General features: G+C 45.5%; 1 protein-coding gene across 1 annotated transcript; it reads right to left on the bottom strand.

Annotated features, from left to right (window-relative positions):
* Positions 1-17,804: 17,804 nt before the first annotated feature.
* Positions 17,805-18,937, bottom strand: LOC125555535. Its single transcript, XM_048718450.1, has 3 exons — positions 18,751-18,937; positions 18,510-18,665; positions 17,805-18,406 (listed from the first exon to the last, which is right to left on the bottom strand). The coding sequence occupies exons 2-3, from the start codon at positions 18,657-18,659 to the stop codon at positions 18,110-18,112; spliced, it is 447 nt and encodes a 148-aa protein (XP_048574407.1). The 5' UTR covers positions 18,660-18,665; positions 18,751-18,937; the 3' UTR covers positions 17,805-18,109.
* Between the last annotated feature and the right edge of the window lie 421 nt (positions 18,938-19,358).

Genomic DNA, 19,358 nt, shown 5'->3' with positions numbered 1-19,358 from the left:
GGAATGCACCGAGCCGAGCCGAGCGCGTGTGCCATCTTTCCCAATGCGCAATTAATTTCTGTCTTTCTGTCTTTGCAATGGGATCGGCACTCAATAAGTCAGTCACACCACACTACTACCAGATTATTATCACTGGAACAAGCATGTGATGTGAACAGGCAGGGAGGAGACGGCGGGCAGAGGAAGCTAGCTTGCTGCCTATCTGCATTGCCTTATTGCACCCAGCCGAGCGCGTGTGCCATCTTTGGCAACGACGTATAATTTCTTTCTTTCTTTCTTTGCAATGGGACGTACACTGCAGAAAGAAAATGAATGCGATGTGGGTGAAACGACTCAGAATAGGCACATGCATACGATACTCTACATGGCAGTCAAAAGTTTTTGTTTTTCTTTTTGCGGATGATGGCGGTGAAAAGCTAGCTAGCTCATTTTAGCTGCACGGTACTCCAGTAGACCTTACACAACCGGGTGGATACGTCTACTGCTCAAAGCCCGTCCGTGCAAAGTCAAAGGGGTAGATCCCGTGGTCAAACGCTACAGGGTTAGGCGGGACGGGCCCCTAGGGGGGTAGCAATGCCACCGGAGCGTCGCACCGGGACCTCATACAAGCCGCGTGCCGGGTGCCTACGCCTGCCACCATGCTTATATAACCGTAGGAGGGCCACCGCAACACCTGGCGGCATTGCTACCCCCCAGGTACCCCGTCCCGTCTAACCCTGACACAGACGACCGCCGGGTCTATCCCTTTGACTTTCGCTGGACGTAGTTTGACCGGTGGACCTTTTCACCTTGTTGTCATAGCCCAGCCATAGCTACACCCCCCAACACAGTCCCGGCACAACCCACCCCAAGATTCCCTCTACGTCGGCCTGACGTGGCCGTTTCCCCCCTCCGGGGCACGGCGGCATCAACGCCCGTGAGGGGGGAGGGGGCACACCCCGGAGCCGCGTGCCTGCGCCTGCCACCACGTTTCCACAACCGTAGGAGGGCCCACCGCAACACCTAGCGGCATTGCTACCTCCTACAGGTACCCGGCCTGTCCTGTCTAACCTCTCCGTGACACGACGGAAGAAGGCCCGTGTGGGGGGCAATCGATATATGTTTTCTGTACATTTAAGTTAATGAAATTAGTATTGGAAAAAAAATAAAAAAAAATAAGAGAAAATACAAAAAATATAAAAATATTATTAGAAATCTATGCCTACGACAAAGCCGTCGGCACAGCTACGGCCACGGAACGGTAGAGCCCTGGATCGATGACGTGGCGTAGGGCGGGGATCAATGACGTGGCAAAAACCATGGGCTAGGCCTAGCCGTCGGCATAGAAATGCCACCCCACGGGACCGGCGAACGACGCGGATCGATGACGTGGCGGCGCGGCGGATGGATGACGTCGGCGTAGCTATGCCGACGGCCACCGTTAGCCCGTCGGCGTAGCCTGACGCCGTCAAACTGCCGTCGCCGCCCGGGTAGACGGGCCCACGCGATATGCCGACAGCCTGCTCTATGCCGACGGCCACCGTCGGTATATTCGGAGAAACGCCGACGGGGGGCCATCGGCATAGATGGTTATACGCCGACGGCTTTTATTGGGCCGTCGGGGTATGCCCATATATGCCGACGGGGGCCGTCGGCATACCAATTTTTGACTGGCTAGTTTATTTTTACGTTGGACGTCGTTAGCCGGTTTATATTGCATTATACGTATTTGATTTTATGATCCATTCAGTAGCTTGTTTTTTGGTCTTGATGGCCTAGTGTTAACTACTTGCCTGATAGTTAGAGACTTAGAGTGGTATAATTACTTGGTAACTGATGTATATGACGCTAGTTACCCGTCGCCGCACCATGCTGCCCACTTTGCAAGCCCTTGCTTAAAGTGTGCGTTGCCGGTTTACTGGAAATGCTCGTGACAAGGATTGCTCTATCTTTACCAAAAAGAGGTGAGACTCCAATGCTCATTAGGGTTTCTTGTTTCAAAAAAAAAAAAGCTCTGCAAGCTTGACCTTTATCATCTTCTCCAAATACCCGTCAAAAACAGAAAAAGGGCGATGATAAATGCTGACAATGACCCATCACCTATCTTTTCTTGTTGCCGGCTCAACAAACCAAACCTATGCGAACAATCACACCATACCTGCTCAAGCTTGGCAGCGAGCAACCGAGCAGGCTAGTTTTCTTTATCCGTTTCGAACACACGGAAGGTCTTTTGTTTTTTGAAATAAAACACATGGAAGAACAATCGATCAAAAATCCAAGTTCAGAGGTCTCAACACTTGAAGCATCGTGGAATACAAAATAATAATAATCAAGATCCTATTTAATTAATACCTCACATGCAAGCTCAAGAAAAATAAAATCCCCAACATGCTCACAGCTCACTAAATGGCTATTAATATGGCCGATAAAATTTGTGTAGCATCATGTAAGTTTCTAAAATATTCGACATAACTAGGTCATCAACATAAGTTTAATTGCTATAGTAAAGCAGCTTGAGCAAGAATTCATATGGTAATCCATATGCACATCAAGTTCTAGGGATATGGTTTACAATAGCTCAAGAGGAATTTTGGCATATGAAATAAATTCAAGATAGGCATTAAAGTGGAATATGGCCTAACTCACTAAAGAAAATTTAGTGGTTGACATTTTAGGTGACAATCTTCACTTTATTTCCTATGCCATAATTCCACTTGATCTATTATAAACAACATGGCGTGCATATGTATCCTATCTGCATTCTGCTGCAAGCTAGATTAATATAATGGTTAAACCATAACGCATGAAGCATGTACCTATATGCAGATCTGAAGGGAGGCCATCGGCAGTGCTACTTCACATATCAGACCTCAACATTGACGTGGAAGAACAAAGACTTCATGGAAGGAAACGATTGTCGAACAAATGGATTACAACTACATACGGCAGCGATGAATAGCGAGCTTCAGCCTACATAGGCAATGCAGGGGGGAGAAGATGCGATATGGCCAGACCAGGGGTTTTGAGGGGAAAATATAATTGTTTCAGGGAAGGGTATTAAATGGGCAGGTTTGTGATTCAACACTTATTGCAATGGGATAGACGGTTCAAATTACCAGATACATTGATAAATGAGAGACGCCTGTCAATTTTACTACTTACGATTGAAGCATTTATCCCCTTTACTGAAATGATATGTACGAGGCCCTGAGAACTTTAGTGCGAAACGCCAAACAACTAGACTAGTTAAGAAAATTAGAACAGAGACTCTGACAAGCATGGTGAAGAGCTCGGACAAACATAATAAGTGGTTCTGATAAGCCAAGCGTGACAAAACACTTTCTTGAATGCATATCACTACAGACGCAACCACAAATTCATATGAGGCTCCAGTAAATGTGCAGGTACAACGCTTAATACTATGTCGTGATAAGTTGCATAACACACCTACCTTTTTGTCGCTTGCGCGAATCCATATGCCATGCCTGGCCGTTAGGCGGGACAAGGACATGCCACGTTGATGGCGCGACCAACGGCCATGGACAACCCGAGGTCAAACATGCATATGGGTAAGGCGCCTTCACTTGTACCTTACATGTTTTCTGATTAGACAAGTTTTCGCGGTTCTGTTAGTGCTTAAGTTTTTCAAGGGTCATTAACTTCTTCAAATGAAGTTAGCTTGATATGCTATATGATATTTTAATCTATCTACCTATCTATTATATAATAAAAGAAAAATACTGGGTTCTAAGAGAGACACCACGTTAAGCCACATCATAAAACCTGTTTTAAGTTAGATCTAGAATTGTCCGTCTAGAATTTAACTAGAGATTGTAGGGAAGAACTGGTAGTGAAAAAATACAGGGTTCTAATAGAGACACCGCGTTAAGAAACATCATCAAAATTATTTTAATAGTTAGATCTAAAACTATGTGTCTAGGATTTAACTAGAGATTATAGAGGGAAACTACTCGACGGATTAAACAAAAAAAAAGATTACTCCAAAAGATCTCACAAAAATTAGAAACATCCAACCATTAATTTAGTGGACCAATGAAATATAGCCATTAGATTTACGAAACTGAAGATGAAATTAGGTTCTCCCCGTGTAGCCCTGGTTGTGAGTCTAGCTCCCACTAGTGCAGAACCGGGCAATAGGACCGGTTCGTAAGGCCCTTTAGTGCCGATTTGGTAACCAGCGCTAAAATGTAGGCACTAAAGCCCCCCCACTTACTACCGGTTCAGCACGAACCGGTGCTAAAGGGCAACCACGTGGCACGAGCCAGCTTTGGGGGCAGGGAGCCCTTTAGTACCGGTTGGTGTCACCAACCGGTATTAAAATGTTGGGGGGGTTTTGGGTTTATGATTTCTTTTTCATTTAATTTTGTATTTTCTATTTAATTATTTTTCGTTTGTTGGTATTTTACGATACTACATATTGTACACGTTATGCATATATATAAATAGAATTTCTAGTAGAACCGATCATAATATATATATATATATATACACACACACAATTGGAATGTCTCACAACCACCATTAATTAATTCACACATATATACACACATGTATATATATATACACACACACACAATTTCTCCTAATTGGTGCCTTTAGAGCCAGTGGCATTAACCTAGCTAATTGGTGCCTTCGGAGCACGATAACAATTGGAAGTGGTTCATGGGGGCGGTAGCGGGTAATAGTATTCTTCTTTGGGATCTATGACCTGGTCGAGCAAAAATCCCGCTATTTCCTCTTGAATTGCTTCTATGCGGTCCTGTGCTAGGAGCTTGTCCCGCACCTCTTTGAACTGTTAAGAAGGTGATCAATATGCATTTGTATTAGTTGTGTGACTAGATATCGATAATGGTGTAAAAATTGTGAATAGTGTTCTGACAATCGATATCATACCCACTCCTGTCTTTGAGATTTGCTCCTTTCGGACGCCATCATGCGAATGTTCTGGCAAACATAGTATGAACATAGATCATTCCCCGGCGCCTGCTTCAGGGCCTTTACGAGAATGGAATTTTATCAGATAATAATTAATCAAGCATGATAATTAAAGAGATGGCAGCTAGCTAGTACTACTTAATTACTTACCTTGGGTCGATACCATTTCAGATTTTCTTTCCATGGGCCTGGAGTGGCCCTGATGAACTTTGCCCAAGCCCTGCCCGCCGACAAAGAAAATAAATAAATGAGTTATTAAATAGTTGTTATCAGGAAATGACGAACTAATTAAATAGGCCGAGATATAGTTAATAATGATTGAAATTACTTGTTGACTATCCCCTTCACGATGGTGTAGTCACTTGCTTTCTTAAGTAGTGAGTCTAGTACTTCAACTGTTCCTTCATCAACTTTAATGATTAACAAGATTCAGTGAAATCTGCATGCGCACACGTTTGCATGTCTTAATTAAGAGGGCATATGTAAGCAAAAACATGTAGCTATAGCTAGTAGGGAAAAACAGAATTTGTAGTACAAGACAGTGTGACTCACTGGAAGTTGTAAGGAAGTAGTATATCTTCATTGTATTTGAGTTCCTTGAAGAACTGTAGCATGCTTTCCTCTACACTTTTTTCGTGATATGGATCTATTTTCCATGTGTATTCATTAATGGTATTTGGGTCAACGAACCCAATGCCATATCGTCCACCTTTTTTCATTTCATAAATCTTCATCCTGCATAATACCACAGAAAAGAATATAGTGAGGATAATTACAGGTAATGATTGATCAAAATGATCACTACAGCTAGCTTGAGACTTAAATTACAGAAAGAAATCACTTACACACAATAGCAACTGACGATAGATTTGTCGAGTGCGTCTTTATTGTATAGCTGAAATAGTTCTGAATACTCAACGGTCACAGCTTTCTCATGGTAGTAATGCTCCTTGTTCACATTCATCATGAGGGACTCTCGATTGGAAATCTTGGTAATGTCCATGTACCATTGATGCAATTCATACATTCTCGTTGGGAGCTTATTGACCTCCTCTGGCTCGACCAAAGGTTGGCCCCGGGCATATTTCCGTTTTATTTCCTCCTCTCTAGTCGGAGACATGGGCTCGACATCGAGGAGTTGTCCAACAGTGATCCCGATCGATTCAGCCTGCGCAATATGCTCCTCGGTTATTACCACATCGCCCACCCCGGGAATGTTAACGGTTTGCCCACAATAATATTGGGCGCGCCTACTCTCATGTGTTGTTGGCACAACAAGTGGGGGGATTGATTGCGCCGCCTGTTCTCCCAGCTGGGGAACGGTTTTACTGCTCCTTTTGCCAGCTGATTTGCTTGAGCTCGAGCTCGCCTCTTTCTGTAGATGTGCTCGATTTAACTTCTTGATGTGGCTCTCATAGTCTGTGTCAACAGGCTTGGGAGCTGGTGCTCTAGCCATATGAATGAAGTGGTCAATCTTTTCCACAGGCACTTTCTCCCTTGGCGGCGGTGGCGGTTTCGGTGCAAAATGGGTTTCCACCTCGGCCTTCGATATGGCTACGTTTTCCTCCTCGGACTTGGGGTAAGGCCTCTGCAGAAGAGGCGCGAGGCTTGGACCATATTGAAATCGCTTGCCTCCGCCTGTACCTCCAGTCTACCTCGACTTGTACCGCTACGCACCATAGCTGAGGCGGCTCTTTTCCGTGATTGCTGAGGCGGCAAAGACGGCTGACGTGGCTGATTTGGAGGAGGAGGAGTGGCCTGAAGCTGTGCCGGACTTGGAGGAGGAGTGGCCTGAAGCTGTGCCGGACTTGGAGGAGGAGTGGCCTGACGCTTTGCCGAACTTGGAGGAGGAGGAGGAGTGGCCTGAAGCTGTGCCGGACTTGGAGGAGGAGTGGTCTGACGCGTTGGTGGACTTGGAAGAGCGGGAGTCTGCTGACTCGGTGGCGGACTGCGACGAGGAGTCGGATGACGCGGTGTCGGTGGCCTTCGAAAGATGATGCAATCCTTTTTCCATAGGATGATACGATGGTTGGCCTCTCCTAGTGTGTGCTCATCGTCACCTCCAGGAATGTCAAGCTCTAGCCCCGAATATTGGTCCACCACCTCATCAACCAAGACACGAGCATAGCCCGCTGGAATCGGGTTGCAATGGAAGGTTGCCTCGGGGGGATTTGTAAAAGCAAGGGAATCCGCCACCTTCATGGATATGTTCTTTATTTTGAAGTGTAGCTCGCAGTTAGTGTTCTCCATGATGTCATCCACTGGGTAGCTATCCAGCAATGTGTCGCCCGGGGTGGAACCCATGCTGCTTCTCGGCATGGATGGGACGGTGCTATCCATTGGTGGATCATCTGCTAGCTGCTGAGACCCCCTTTGCTGGCTAAGTGAGTCGATCTGCTCCTGTTGCCACTGGAATTTGACTGCCAAGTCCGCGTGCGCTGATTCTAGGCCTTGAAGGCGTTCATAGTCTAGCTTCCTCTGCTCCTCCTCCATCTTCCTCTTCTTCTCCTCCGCAATCTTCTTTCTCGCACGGGTTCTGTAGTCGGCGTTCCAGTCCGAAAACCCCTCATACCACGGAATAGCGCCCATGCCTCGTGTTCTTCTCGGGTGTTCAGGATTTCCCAGGGCATGTGTAAGCACGTCATTCTCTCTATTGGGCTCGAATAACCCCGATCGAGCCTCTTCTATTGCAACAAGTAGCTTATCTTCGGCTCCATCCAGACATGCCTTCTTCGAAACTTTGCCTGTCTTCGGGTCCAACTCCCCCCCCCCATGCGCATAGAACCAAGTCCCGCACCTGGGGGGCAGCTCAATGTTTCTGGAGTGACACCTGCATCCAGCATCTCTTTCTCAGACTTATCCCACTTATGCATTCCCACCGCATAGCCACCTGGCCCCAGCTTATGGAACTTATCCTTTTTTGCGGCATTGGCCTTGTTTATTCTGGACCGTTCCTTAGATAATTCCGAATCCTTGAATTTCACGAAATCGTCCCAATGAGCACTTTGCTTCTCTAGTGTTCCCTCGAATACTGGAGTCTTCCTTCCTCCCTTGACGTACTTGGCCCATTCACAAATCTTGTGGTTCTTGAATGCAACCGCCATCTTCCTAAGAGCAGCGTCCTTGACTTTCTCCACATCTGCATCTGTGAAATGATCTGGTTGGGTGAAATGTTCCATGAGCGTTTCCCAAAGCAAATGTTTTTGTCTGTCGTCGACAAAAGTAACTCCTGAACGTGGCTTTGCTGGCTCTCTCCATTCTTGAAGGGAGATCGGGAGTTGTTCCTTCACAAGAACTCCGCACTGACGAATGAACTTGTCTGCAATCTTCTTAGGCGCTAATGGTTCACCATTAGGTTTGATTGCCTCGATATTGTACTTTATGCCCTCCTTCAACTTTTTGTTTGGGCCTCGTTTCATCCTGTTGCCTGAAGATTTGCTCGATCCGGATGGCTGAAAGAAGAAAGATCGATTCGTTAATATATCTTCAAGTCATTTAAAACATGTGATGATCACCAGATGCCTGCTTATATAAATATATATACCTCGCCGGTCTTTGTTGTTTCAAGATCAACATTTTCTTCGTCATGTTCATAGTTCATGACTTCATCAATTCGGTCATCGCGATCGAATATCATATCACCCTCCCCGGTGTTGTTTAGATATTTGGAGCCGTCATAATCTTCTTCATTCTGATCATCATCTGGCCCGTGAGGATTGCGTATGATATTGAACATGGCCTCTTCTCCCTCTCTGCCGGTATTGTCCGCCATAGGTTTTGTTTAACTAATCCAAAAGAAATATATTCAAATTATAATGCATGGATGCAATCAATTAATAAGGAAAAACTGAATCAATCATAGTACATAATAAGCATCATCGAATATAATCTCGAATGCGTCGTCTCGAATAATAGATATAATCTGGAATACATCATCTCGAATAATAGATATAATCTCGAATACATCGTCTCGAATAATAGATATAATCTCGAATACATCGTCTCGAATAATATATAATCTCGAATACATCGTCTCGAATATTATATATCGAATACATCACTGGCTAGGTAGCTAATAAAGATCGAATACTACAGAAGAATCTAGGACACTCGCGGTTCATGCGGCGCAGGCGGTGGACACCCAAAGAGAAGGAACCCTCACAGGATCATAGATGAAGTGACATCCCTGAAGAAACTGCCAGGTATTGGAGAACCTGCCGCCCTCTAACGCAACCATGTAGCGATGGACGTGCTCGTCCTCCTCCCTGACACGGCGACGTACCACCTCCGGCGGGGCCGGCTCCCTCCGCACCGAAACTGGCCCACGTGAACGCCACCAAACGAGATCAGGGTCGACGACGGGACCCGGGGCCGGGTTCCTCATCAAGCGGCGCGCCCCTCCAGGCAGCAACTCCCAGTGCCAGCCCGGCGGAGCCCAGTCCTGGACATGGGTCAGCCGGACGTCGTCGCGGACGGGTCGACGGCGAGGATGCGGGCCGGGCATCATCGAGAACAAATACTAGCTATATGCCCGCAAAAAGTAACATTTTTTTAATGATTGGATTTTGATAACTAAAATTTCTAACATTTCTATATAACTAACATTCCTATAACATTTCGAACAATGCTATATAACTAACATTTCTATAACATTTCTAATATTTCTATAACTAAAAAACAGAAACAAAAATTATAACATTTCTATATATATAACTAACATTTGTATAACATTTCTAATATTTCTATAACTAAAAAAAATTTCTAACTTTTTTCTAACTATTTCTATAACTAAAAAACAGAAAAATTCCTAACAATTCTAACTTTTTTATAACTATTTCTATAACTAAAAAACAAAATAAATTCTAACAATTCTAACATTTCTATAACATTTCTAACAATGCTATATAACTAACTATTTCTATAACTAAAAAAAGAAAAATTTCTAACATTTTTATAACTATTTCTATAACTAAAAAAACTAAAAAAATGTATGTGTGTGTGCGCTCACCGGCGAGGCGAGAGGCGACGGGGACGGCGACGGCACGGCGACGACGGGGATGGCGACGACGGGGACAGGGACGGGCCGGGCGGCGACGACGGGGACGGCGGGCGGCGACGGACGACGCGGCGACGACGCGGGACGGCGCCGGCGAGAGGACGCGGGCGATGACGATGGACGCGCGACGGGCGACACGGGACGGGCGGTGCACGCCGGATATCGAGAGGCTAGGGGGGGTACGCGAGGCAGAGGGGAAGAGCAGCATGAGAAGACTGAATTTTTAGAGGTTAGATTATACACGATATAGGATGACCTTTGATATCGGGTTGGCAGCCACAACTGGTTCTATAGGCCTGTTGGCCGCCAGCGCTCGGAAGCGCACCCCCTTTTAGTACGGGAGGTGTCTCACCAGTACTAAGCCCCCCTTATAGTACCGGTTCGGTGCCACGCACCTGAGTACTAAGGGGTGCGTTGGAGGAGGGCTCCTTCCTGCGGCAAGTTTTCAACCCTCCTGCAGGAGCTTCCGCACTGTTATAACCCCCGTCGTACTTCTCGGCGCCTCTCCAAAGATGCCTACCTGACTACAGTGTTCTGATCCTCCCTGTGGGAGGTCCTACTGGCCTTTGCATGCCTGCTCCTCGGGTCTCACCACAACAGTTGCAGGTTTCTCGTCGTATGCATGCCACTCCTGCCCAGTAGGCGGGCTTACTTTTTTTGCCTCTTACTCTTTTCCTTGATGTTCGCTTCTTTTTGTGCTCTTCATGCAGCTCTTGCACTATTTTTGCTTAGGTTACAAAATTACAAATCTTCTAGTTATGTGCTCTGCTAGTTTTTTACTTGAATAGTTTATTTGAATTATTTGATTAGTGTGAATCACTAGTTTGTGAATAACTTAACTTTAAAAATCAGCTGTATTTAGAGTTTCTTTGTGAATATTTTTGATAGTTTTTAGGAACTTTCAGTTAGTGCCGGTAGTTTTTAAATTTGAATAGTTTAAATTTTGAATTATTTGAAATTTGTGTGAATCACTAGTTTGTGAATAACTTAACTTTAAAAATACATTTTTCAGTGATACTTTTTTCTTATGTTTAATATTAGTGTGTTTTATCATTATATTCAATTTGGTAATGCTTAAGTTATTTAAAAAATGAAATGCCTTTGTAACGGATGAGTTTTCGTCCGAAACCCTGATACTTCGAAACAGATTGTCCATTTTGTACACGAAGTGCATGCAGTTTTTGCGGTAACCCTCTCTACTTTTTTGCACATGCTATGTGGGTGAAATTATGATACCATGCCAACTTTCATCCTTTTCTGAGTTCATTTGAAATGCTTTTCAATTTCAGGGTCATTTAGCTGAAGAAATCAGTAAATGCATGAAATAATTTGCTTGCACATAAAATTTCTTCACGTTTCAAATGCCAAACACACATAACTAGCTACCCTAACTATTACAGAGATTCCCTCCTGGGTGTGAAACACAGAAGAAAGTGATGATAGTTAAGCCGATCACATCCCAGATCTTTGGGTGTGAAACTTTTTCTTCGCGTGTGTACCTTTGCGTCGTAGCCATGGAAAATCTTCATCATTTAACGGGATGCTCGGGTCAATATTCACTGTGAATGGAGCAATTTCATCAAACTTTTCATAATCTTCTGACTTGTCTGTCTTGTCATCCACTCCCACGATGTTTCTCTTCCCAGAAAGAACTATGTGCCGCTTTGGCTCATCGTACGATGCATTCGCTTCCTTATCTTTTCTTTTTCTTGGCTTGGTAGACATGTCCTTCACATAGAAAACCTGTGCCACATCATTGGCTAGGACGAATGGTTCGTCTGCATACGCAAGATTGTTGAGATCCACTATTGTCATTCCGTACTGCGGGTCTTCCGTTACCCCGCCTCGTGTCATATTGACCCATTTGCACCGAAACAAAGGGACCTTCAAACCACGTCGATAGTCAAGTTCCCATATGTCCTGTATATAACCATAATATGTTTCCTTTTCCGTCTTGGTTTCTGCATCAAAGCGGACACCATTGTTTTGGTTGGTTCTCTTCTTATCTTGGGCGATCGTGTAAAATGTATTACCATTTATCTCGTACCCTTTGAAAGTCATTATATTCGAAGATGGTAACTGGGACAGCAAGTACAGGTCATCTTCAATAGAGGTGTCATGCATGGTACGTGCTTGCAACCAGCTGGCGAAACTCCTGGTTTGTTCACGTGTAATCCAGTCATTAGACCGCTCCGGGTGTTTGGAGCGTAGCAAATTCTTGTGTTCATCCATATACGGAGCCACCAAGGCGGAATTCTGTAGAACTGTGTAGTGTGCTTCAGTGAGAGAATGTCCGTCCATACATATTATTTGTTCCCCTCCTAGCGTGCCTTTTCCATCCAGTCTGCCCTTATGCCGCGATTCAGGAACACCAATCGGCTTAAGGTTAGGAATAAAGTCAATACAAAACTCAATGACCTCCTCATTTTGACGGCCCTTGGAGATGCTTCCTTCTGGCCTAGCACGGTTATGAACATATTTCTTTAAGACTCCCATGAACCTCTCAAAGGGGAACATATTGTGTAGAAATACAGGACCCAAAACGTTAATCTCTTCGCATAGGTGAACTAGGACGTGCGTCATGATGTTGAAGAAGGATGGTGGGAACACCAACTCGAAACTGACAAGACATTGCACCAAATCATTCTGTAACCTTGGTATGATTTCTGGATCGATTACCTTCTGAGAGGTTGCATTGAGAAATGCACATAGCTTCACAATGGCTAATCGAACGTTTTCCGGTAGAAGTCCCCTCAATGCAACCGGAAGCAGTTGCGTCATAATCACGTGGCAATCATGAGACTTTAGGTTCTGAAACTTTTTCCCTGCCATGTTTATTATTCCCTTTATATTCGACGAGAAGCCAGACTGTACCTTAATACTGAGCAGGCATTCAAAGAAGATTTCCTTCTCTTCTTTGGTAAGAGCGTAGCTTGCATGACCCTGATGTATGCCGTCTTTTCCGTGCATACGTTGCTGGTCCTCCCGTGCCTCAGGTGTATCTTTTGTCTTCCCATACACGCCCAAGAAGCCAAGCAGGGTCACACGAAGATTCTTCATCACGTGCATCACGTCGATTGCGGAGCGGACCTCGAGGTCTTTCCAATAGGGCAGGTCCCAAAATATAGATTTCTTCTTCCACATGGGTGCGCTTCCGTCAGCGTCATTCGGAACAGGTTGTCCACCAGGACCCTTTCCAAAGACCACCTTCAAATCCTTGACCATATCATGTACATCAGCATCAGTACGGTGGCGAGGCTTCGTCCGGTGATCCGCCTCACCTTTGAAATGCTTGCCTTTCTTTCTTACGGGATGCCTGCTCGGAAGAAATCGATGATGTCCCAGGTACACATTCTTATTAGCCAAATATATACTGTCGGTATCGTCCAAACAGTGCGTGCATGCGTGGTATCCCTTGTTTGTCTGTCCTGAAAGGTTACTGAGAGCAGGCCAATCATTGATGGTCACGAACAGCAACGCCTTTAGGTCAAATTCTTCCCCATGTGCTCATCCCACGCACGTACACCCGTTCCATTCCACAGTTGTAAGAGTTCTTCAACTAATGGCCTTAGGTACACATCAATGTCGTTGCCGGGTTGCTTAGGGCCTTGGATGAGCACTGGCATCATAATGAACTTCCGCTTCATGCACAACCAAGGAGGAAGGTTATACAAACATAGAGTCACAGGCCAGGTGCTATGGTTGCTGCTCTGCTCCCCAAAAGGATTAACGCCATCTGCGCTTAGACCAAACCATACGCTCCTTGCGTCATCTGCAAACTCCTTCCCATACTTTCTTTCGATTTTTATCCACTGTGACCCGTCAGCGGGTACTCTCAACTTTCCGTATTTCTTACGGTCTTCTCTGTGCCATCGCATCGCCTTGGCATGCTCTTTGTTTTGGAACAAACGTTTCAACCGTGGTATTATAGGAGCATACCACATCACCTTGGCAGGAATCTTCTTCCTGGGGCGCCAGCCCTCGACATCACCAGGGTCATCGCGGCTGATCTTATAGCGCAATGCACCACATACCGGGCAAGCGTTCAAATCCTCGTACTCACCGCGGTAGAGGATGCAATCATTAGGGCATGCATGTATCTTCTGCACCTCTAACCCTAGAGGGAAGACAGCCTTCTTTGCTTCGTACGTACTCTCGGGCAATTCGTTGTCCTTTGGAAGCATATCCTTTATCATTACCAGCAACTTTCCAAATCCCTTGTCAGATACACCATTCTCTGCCTTCCATTGCAGCAATTCCAGTGTGGTGCCCAGCTTTTTCTTGTCACCCACGCAATTCGGGTACAACAATTTTTTGTGATCCTCTAACATGCGCTGCAACTTTTTCTTCTCCAAATCACTTGCGCAGTTTCTCTTTGCATCGGCAATGGCCCGACCTAGATCATCAACGGGCTCATCTGATGCCTCTTCTTCAGCTTCTTCCCGCATTGCCGGCTCAGCTTCTTCCCGCATTACCGGCTCAGCTTCTTCCCCCATTGTTGTATCATCGTATTCAGGGAACCCATGGCCAGGATAGCTGTCGTCGTCCTCTTCTTCTTCATTGTCTTCCATCATAACCCCTCTTTCTCCGTGCTTGGTCCAAACATTATAATGGGGCATGAAACCGGACTTAAACAGGTGGACGTGAATGGTTCTTGACGTAGAGTAATTGTGACCATTCTTACAGCGAGCACATGGACAAGGCATAAAACCATCCGCCCGCTTGTTTGCCTCAGCCGCAAGCAGAAAAGTATGCACGCCCTCAACGAACTGGGGAGAGCATCGGTCATCATACATCCATTGCCGGCTCATCTTCATTACACAACACCGAATAGACCAAATTAATACAAGTTCATACAACACTTAAATGCAACAAACAAATAACTCTCTAGCTAAAGCATTTAAATGCAACAAAAAATACGATCAAGATCGCAACTAAGGTAACAATGGATCCAACAGCATAATGATACCAAGCCTCACTATCGATGGCATATTTTCTAATCTTTCTAATCTTCAAGCGCATTTTCTCCATCTTCATCTTGTGATCATCGACGACATCGGCAACATGCAACTCCAATTCCATCTTCTCCCCCTCAATTCTTTTCAATTTTTCTTTCAAGTACTCGTTTTCTCTTTCAACTAAATTTAACCTCTCGGCAATAGGGTCGGTTGGAATTTCCGGTTCACATACCTCCTAGAAAAAAATTCCTATGTCAACTTGATGGGCATAATTTGTCATAAACACGAAATGCAACTAGTTTTAAAAGAGAATATACATACCACATCCGAATCATAACAAGGACTAGGGCCGACGGGGACGGATATCAAAACCATGGCACTATATGTATAACAAACAACGTACGGGTAAGATAATTATACGAGTAACTATATATCCAAATCACACAAACATCAATTTTTATATAAAATTTCATGAACAAGAGGCTCACCACAAGGTGGTGCCGGCGACGGGACGGTGCGGGCGATCGACGGTGGCTACGATGCAGATTTAGAAGGCACTAAGTAAACCACACCTACATATGCAAACTAAGTGTTATTTTTGACCTCAAATTGCATATAAATCAAATACTAGCACATATATATATATCCTCCCAAATTACTAAACTCACAAATTAATCACTATATAAAGCATTGCAAGAGCTAATCTAGCAATGAGAGATGAAAGGACAAAGTTGCTAACCTTTGTGATCATTTGAATGGATGGGGGCCTTCAAATCTTGACAAATTTTGGGAAAAATGTGTGATGAGCTCGAGAGGAAGAGGGGAAGAACAGAGAGGAGAGGGGAAAGGGGAAGAACAGAGCGAGCTCGGGTGGACGAAGGGTTTATGTAGGACGACCTTTAGTACCGGTTTGTGCCAAGAACCGGTACTAAAGGGGCTGGAGGGGCCCCATTCTGACAATATACTGCCACCACTCTCATTAGTACCGGTTCGTGGCACGAACCGGTGCTAAAGGTTCGCCACGAACCGGTACTAATGAAAGCGGCCCGGCTAGCCGTTGGAACCGGCACTAATGTATACATTAGTGCCGGCTCAAATACAAACCGGCACTAATATGCTTCACGTTTGACCCTTTTTCTACTAGTGGTTGAAGAGTATAATAGAAGATGGAATGTAGTTAAGGATGAGTCTGCAATTAATTAGGTAGACAATTAATTATGCCTACAGATAATTAGAGGTAGGATTTTTTCCAATTAGGCGGATAATTAATTGATTTGTTGGCATTTAATTAGGCATGTAGAGAATTAGGTAGGCCATTAATTATTTGTGTACTTAATTAATCATGCAAGCAGTTAATCGCGCCGAATTATTTTGAAAGCGCTCGTGGGCATGGACGATGAGCAGGCTTTCAGCGACATGGCCGAGCACCACTTGCCAACATAAACAACGGCCATCATGCGCTCGCGACATGGGCATCCTTGTGTTCACCAAGATAGATGACGACCATGCTCTGAAGGATGTCAACACGCTGACCATTGTCGACACGTTCGTGAGGGAGGACAACACGACACAACATTGGCCGGGTGATTTATGCTATAGTAGAAAGAAAGAGTGTTCGGAGAATAAGAAGTACAAAAAAACTAAAGCCACCAAGTGGTCCATAGTGTTGGAGAAGAAAAGAGTGTTCCAAAAAATAAACAAAAAAGAAAGGAGTATTACAGAAAATAAGTAGGAACGAGAACTAAAACTGGCGATGAAGGAGAAAGACGGAGACAAGGCGTCGTTGACGAATGTATTGATGTTAATGTGGTGTTGGTTGGCACCAACAAAATTGTAGGCAGAGTGGTTAGGAGTAGAAGATGTGGGAAAGGATGAGGACGAGAAGAACAACAATTACCCCTTCTAGCAATGAATGGTATGTGCGATGGAGGTGGAGCTTATTGGTAACTAGGAATACGTTCAGGTTGTCACTCGCCTTCAACGTCAATGTGCATTTGCAAAGTTGAATGGACCTTTGAGAGTGATCTTTATTTGTTGTTCTATGTCAATAGTATGTGTTAGTTTAACCAACTCTATATATTGCAAATATGAAAATTTTAATTCATGTTGCAATGCACGGTGAAGATGAGGTGGATGTCATCTGGTTTTAAAAGAGGTGGCTCCAGCGAGAAATGTTCCGCTACAGCGGGAAACCGAGCGAGAAGGGTAGGGTCGAACAAAAAAACAAAAGGGAGCGTACTGGGATGGGTTTTGTGTTTGGCTCAGGTGTTGGAAATAACATGATGTTAACGTGGTGTTGGTTGGCACCAACAAAATGGTTGGCGGAGTGATTAGGAGTAGAAGATATGGGAAAGGACGAGGACGAGAAGAACAACAATTACCCCTTCTAGCAATGAATTGTATGTGTGATGGAGGTGGAGCTTATTGGCAGTACTGCTTATTGATAACTAGGAATACGTTCAGGTTGTCACTCGCCTTCAATGTGAATGTGCATTTGCAAAGTTGAATGGATCTTTGAGAGTGATCTTTATTTGTTGTTATATGTCAATAGTATGTGTTAGTTTAACCAACTCTATATATTGCAAATATGAAAACTTTAATTCATGTTGCAATGCACGATGAAGATGAGGTGTATGTCATCTGGTTTTAAAAGAGGTGGCTCCAGCGAGAAATGTTCCGCTACAGTGGGAAACCGAGCAAGAAGGGTAGGGTTGAACAAAAAAACAAAAGGAAGCGTTCTGGGATGGTTTTGTGTTTGGCTTAGGTGTTGAAAATTACATGACGAATAGCCCGTAGCAACGCACAGGCGTTCTTCTAGTATATAGTAGAAGTAAACATCAGCAATTTCACCGACATTAACCGTCCGGAAGCTGGATATAACGTACTCTCATGCATGTCTCATCATAGTACTTACTACAGAGGAAAGTTACTCCAATTAAGTGCATCAAATCAAGACGACCACAGCCAAGGCTATACAGTCGATCAAGTGCCATGTAGTACTAGCTAAGGAGATCTCTATGTCGCTCCAATTAACAATGAACTACACCACTACTACGTACTAGATTGACACATACTCACCAGTGATGAGTCAGTCCTCGACTCCTCTCATGAGATGACCCCCTACAGGCGCAGCTAGATGAACACCCTGTTCATCAGTCATTCAGTCCTCATCTCCCAGCTGGAGGAGGTCACGGAAGCAGACGAAGTCGGCGCCCGCGAAGACGACGATGCTCGCGGGGCCGACGATCCAGCCCAAGAGGAATCCTGGGTCGGCTTCGAGGAGGAGGCGGACGGCGACGGCGTACATGTAGTGCCCGACGATGGTGACCCTGAGCGCGAGGTTGGCGTTGTCGCGGCACGGGAGCATCAGCGCCAGCCCCGCGGCGGCCGCCTGGGCTGCGGCGCACCACAGCATCACGAGCCAGAGGCCGCTCAGCTTGTCCGTCAGCGCCACGCACTGCAGGACCAACACCGTACGTAAAGACTTGGCGCAAGATGAACCGAACCGATCGGAGATTCGGAATGTGTGGTATGCAAGGGGCAAGGGGTCACGCACGCACCTCGCTGCACGTGGCCTCGTAGCGGGCGACGGCATAGGCGGCGGACGGGCGCACGGCGAAGAAGGAGAAGAGGTGGAAGGAGGCGTTGACGAGCGCCCACTGGCTGGCCCGCCGGACGTCAGCCGGGATCTTGGGCTTCTTGCCGTCCATGGTCCTCTGCCGCAAAAAGAAAGCTTAATTTCAACTGGGAGGAAGAGAAAGAAGAAGTATTTGACTAGTAGCTAGCTAGTTCCAGCAGCACCGTCGAGAAGAAGAGGCGGGGAGACGGGGATGCTTCTTCGCAAGGAGACGAGACTTGCCGGCGGGGAGGCGGGAGGCCTCTGACGTAGTACGCGGGGAGGGAGAGAAGACAGAGAGACAAGCGAGTGTTGCAGTGCGGTCTGGGAACAAGTATGTGATGTGATCGCTTGGTTGGTTGCAGGAAAGCTGGAATGCACCGAGCCGAGCCGAGCGCGTGTGCCATCTTTCCCAATGCGCAATTAATTTCTGTCTTTCTGTCTTTGCAATGGGATCGGCACTCAATAAGTCAGTCACACCACACTACTACCAGATTATTATCACTGGAACAAGCATGTGATGTGAACAGGCAGGGAGGAGACGGCGGGCAGAGGAAGCTAGCTTGCTGCCTATCTGCATTGCCTTATTGCACCCAGCCGAGCGCGTGTGCCATCTTTGGCAACGACGTATAATTTCTTTCTTTCTTTCTTTGCAATGGGACGTACACTGCAGAAAGAAAATGAATGCGATGTGGGTGAAACGACTCAGAATAGGCACATGCATACGATACTCTACATGGCAGTCAAAAGTTTTTGTTTTTCTTTTTGCGGATGATGGCGGTGAAAAGCTAGC

This window comes from Triticum urartu, chromosome 5, assembly GCF_003073215.2.
Source record: "Triticum urartu cultivar G1812 chromosome 5, Tu2.1, whole genome shotgun sequence".
NCBI lineage: Eukaryota > Viridiplantae > Streptophyta > Magnoliopsida > Poales > Poaceae > Triticum > Triticum urartu.
Note: the sequence above shows the minus strand (reverse complement) of the source record. Positions and strands in the feature narration are given on the sequence as shown.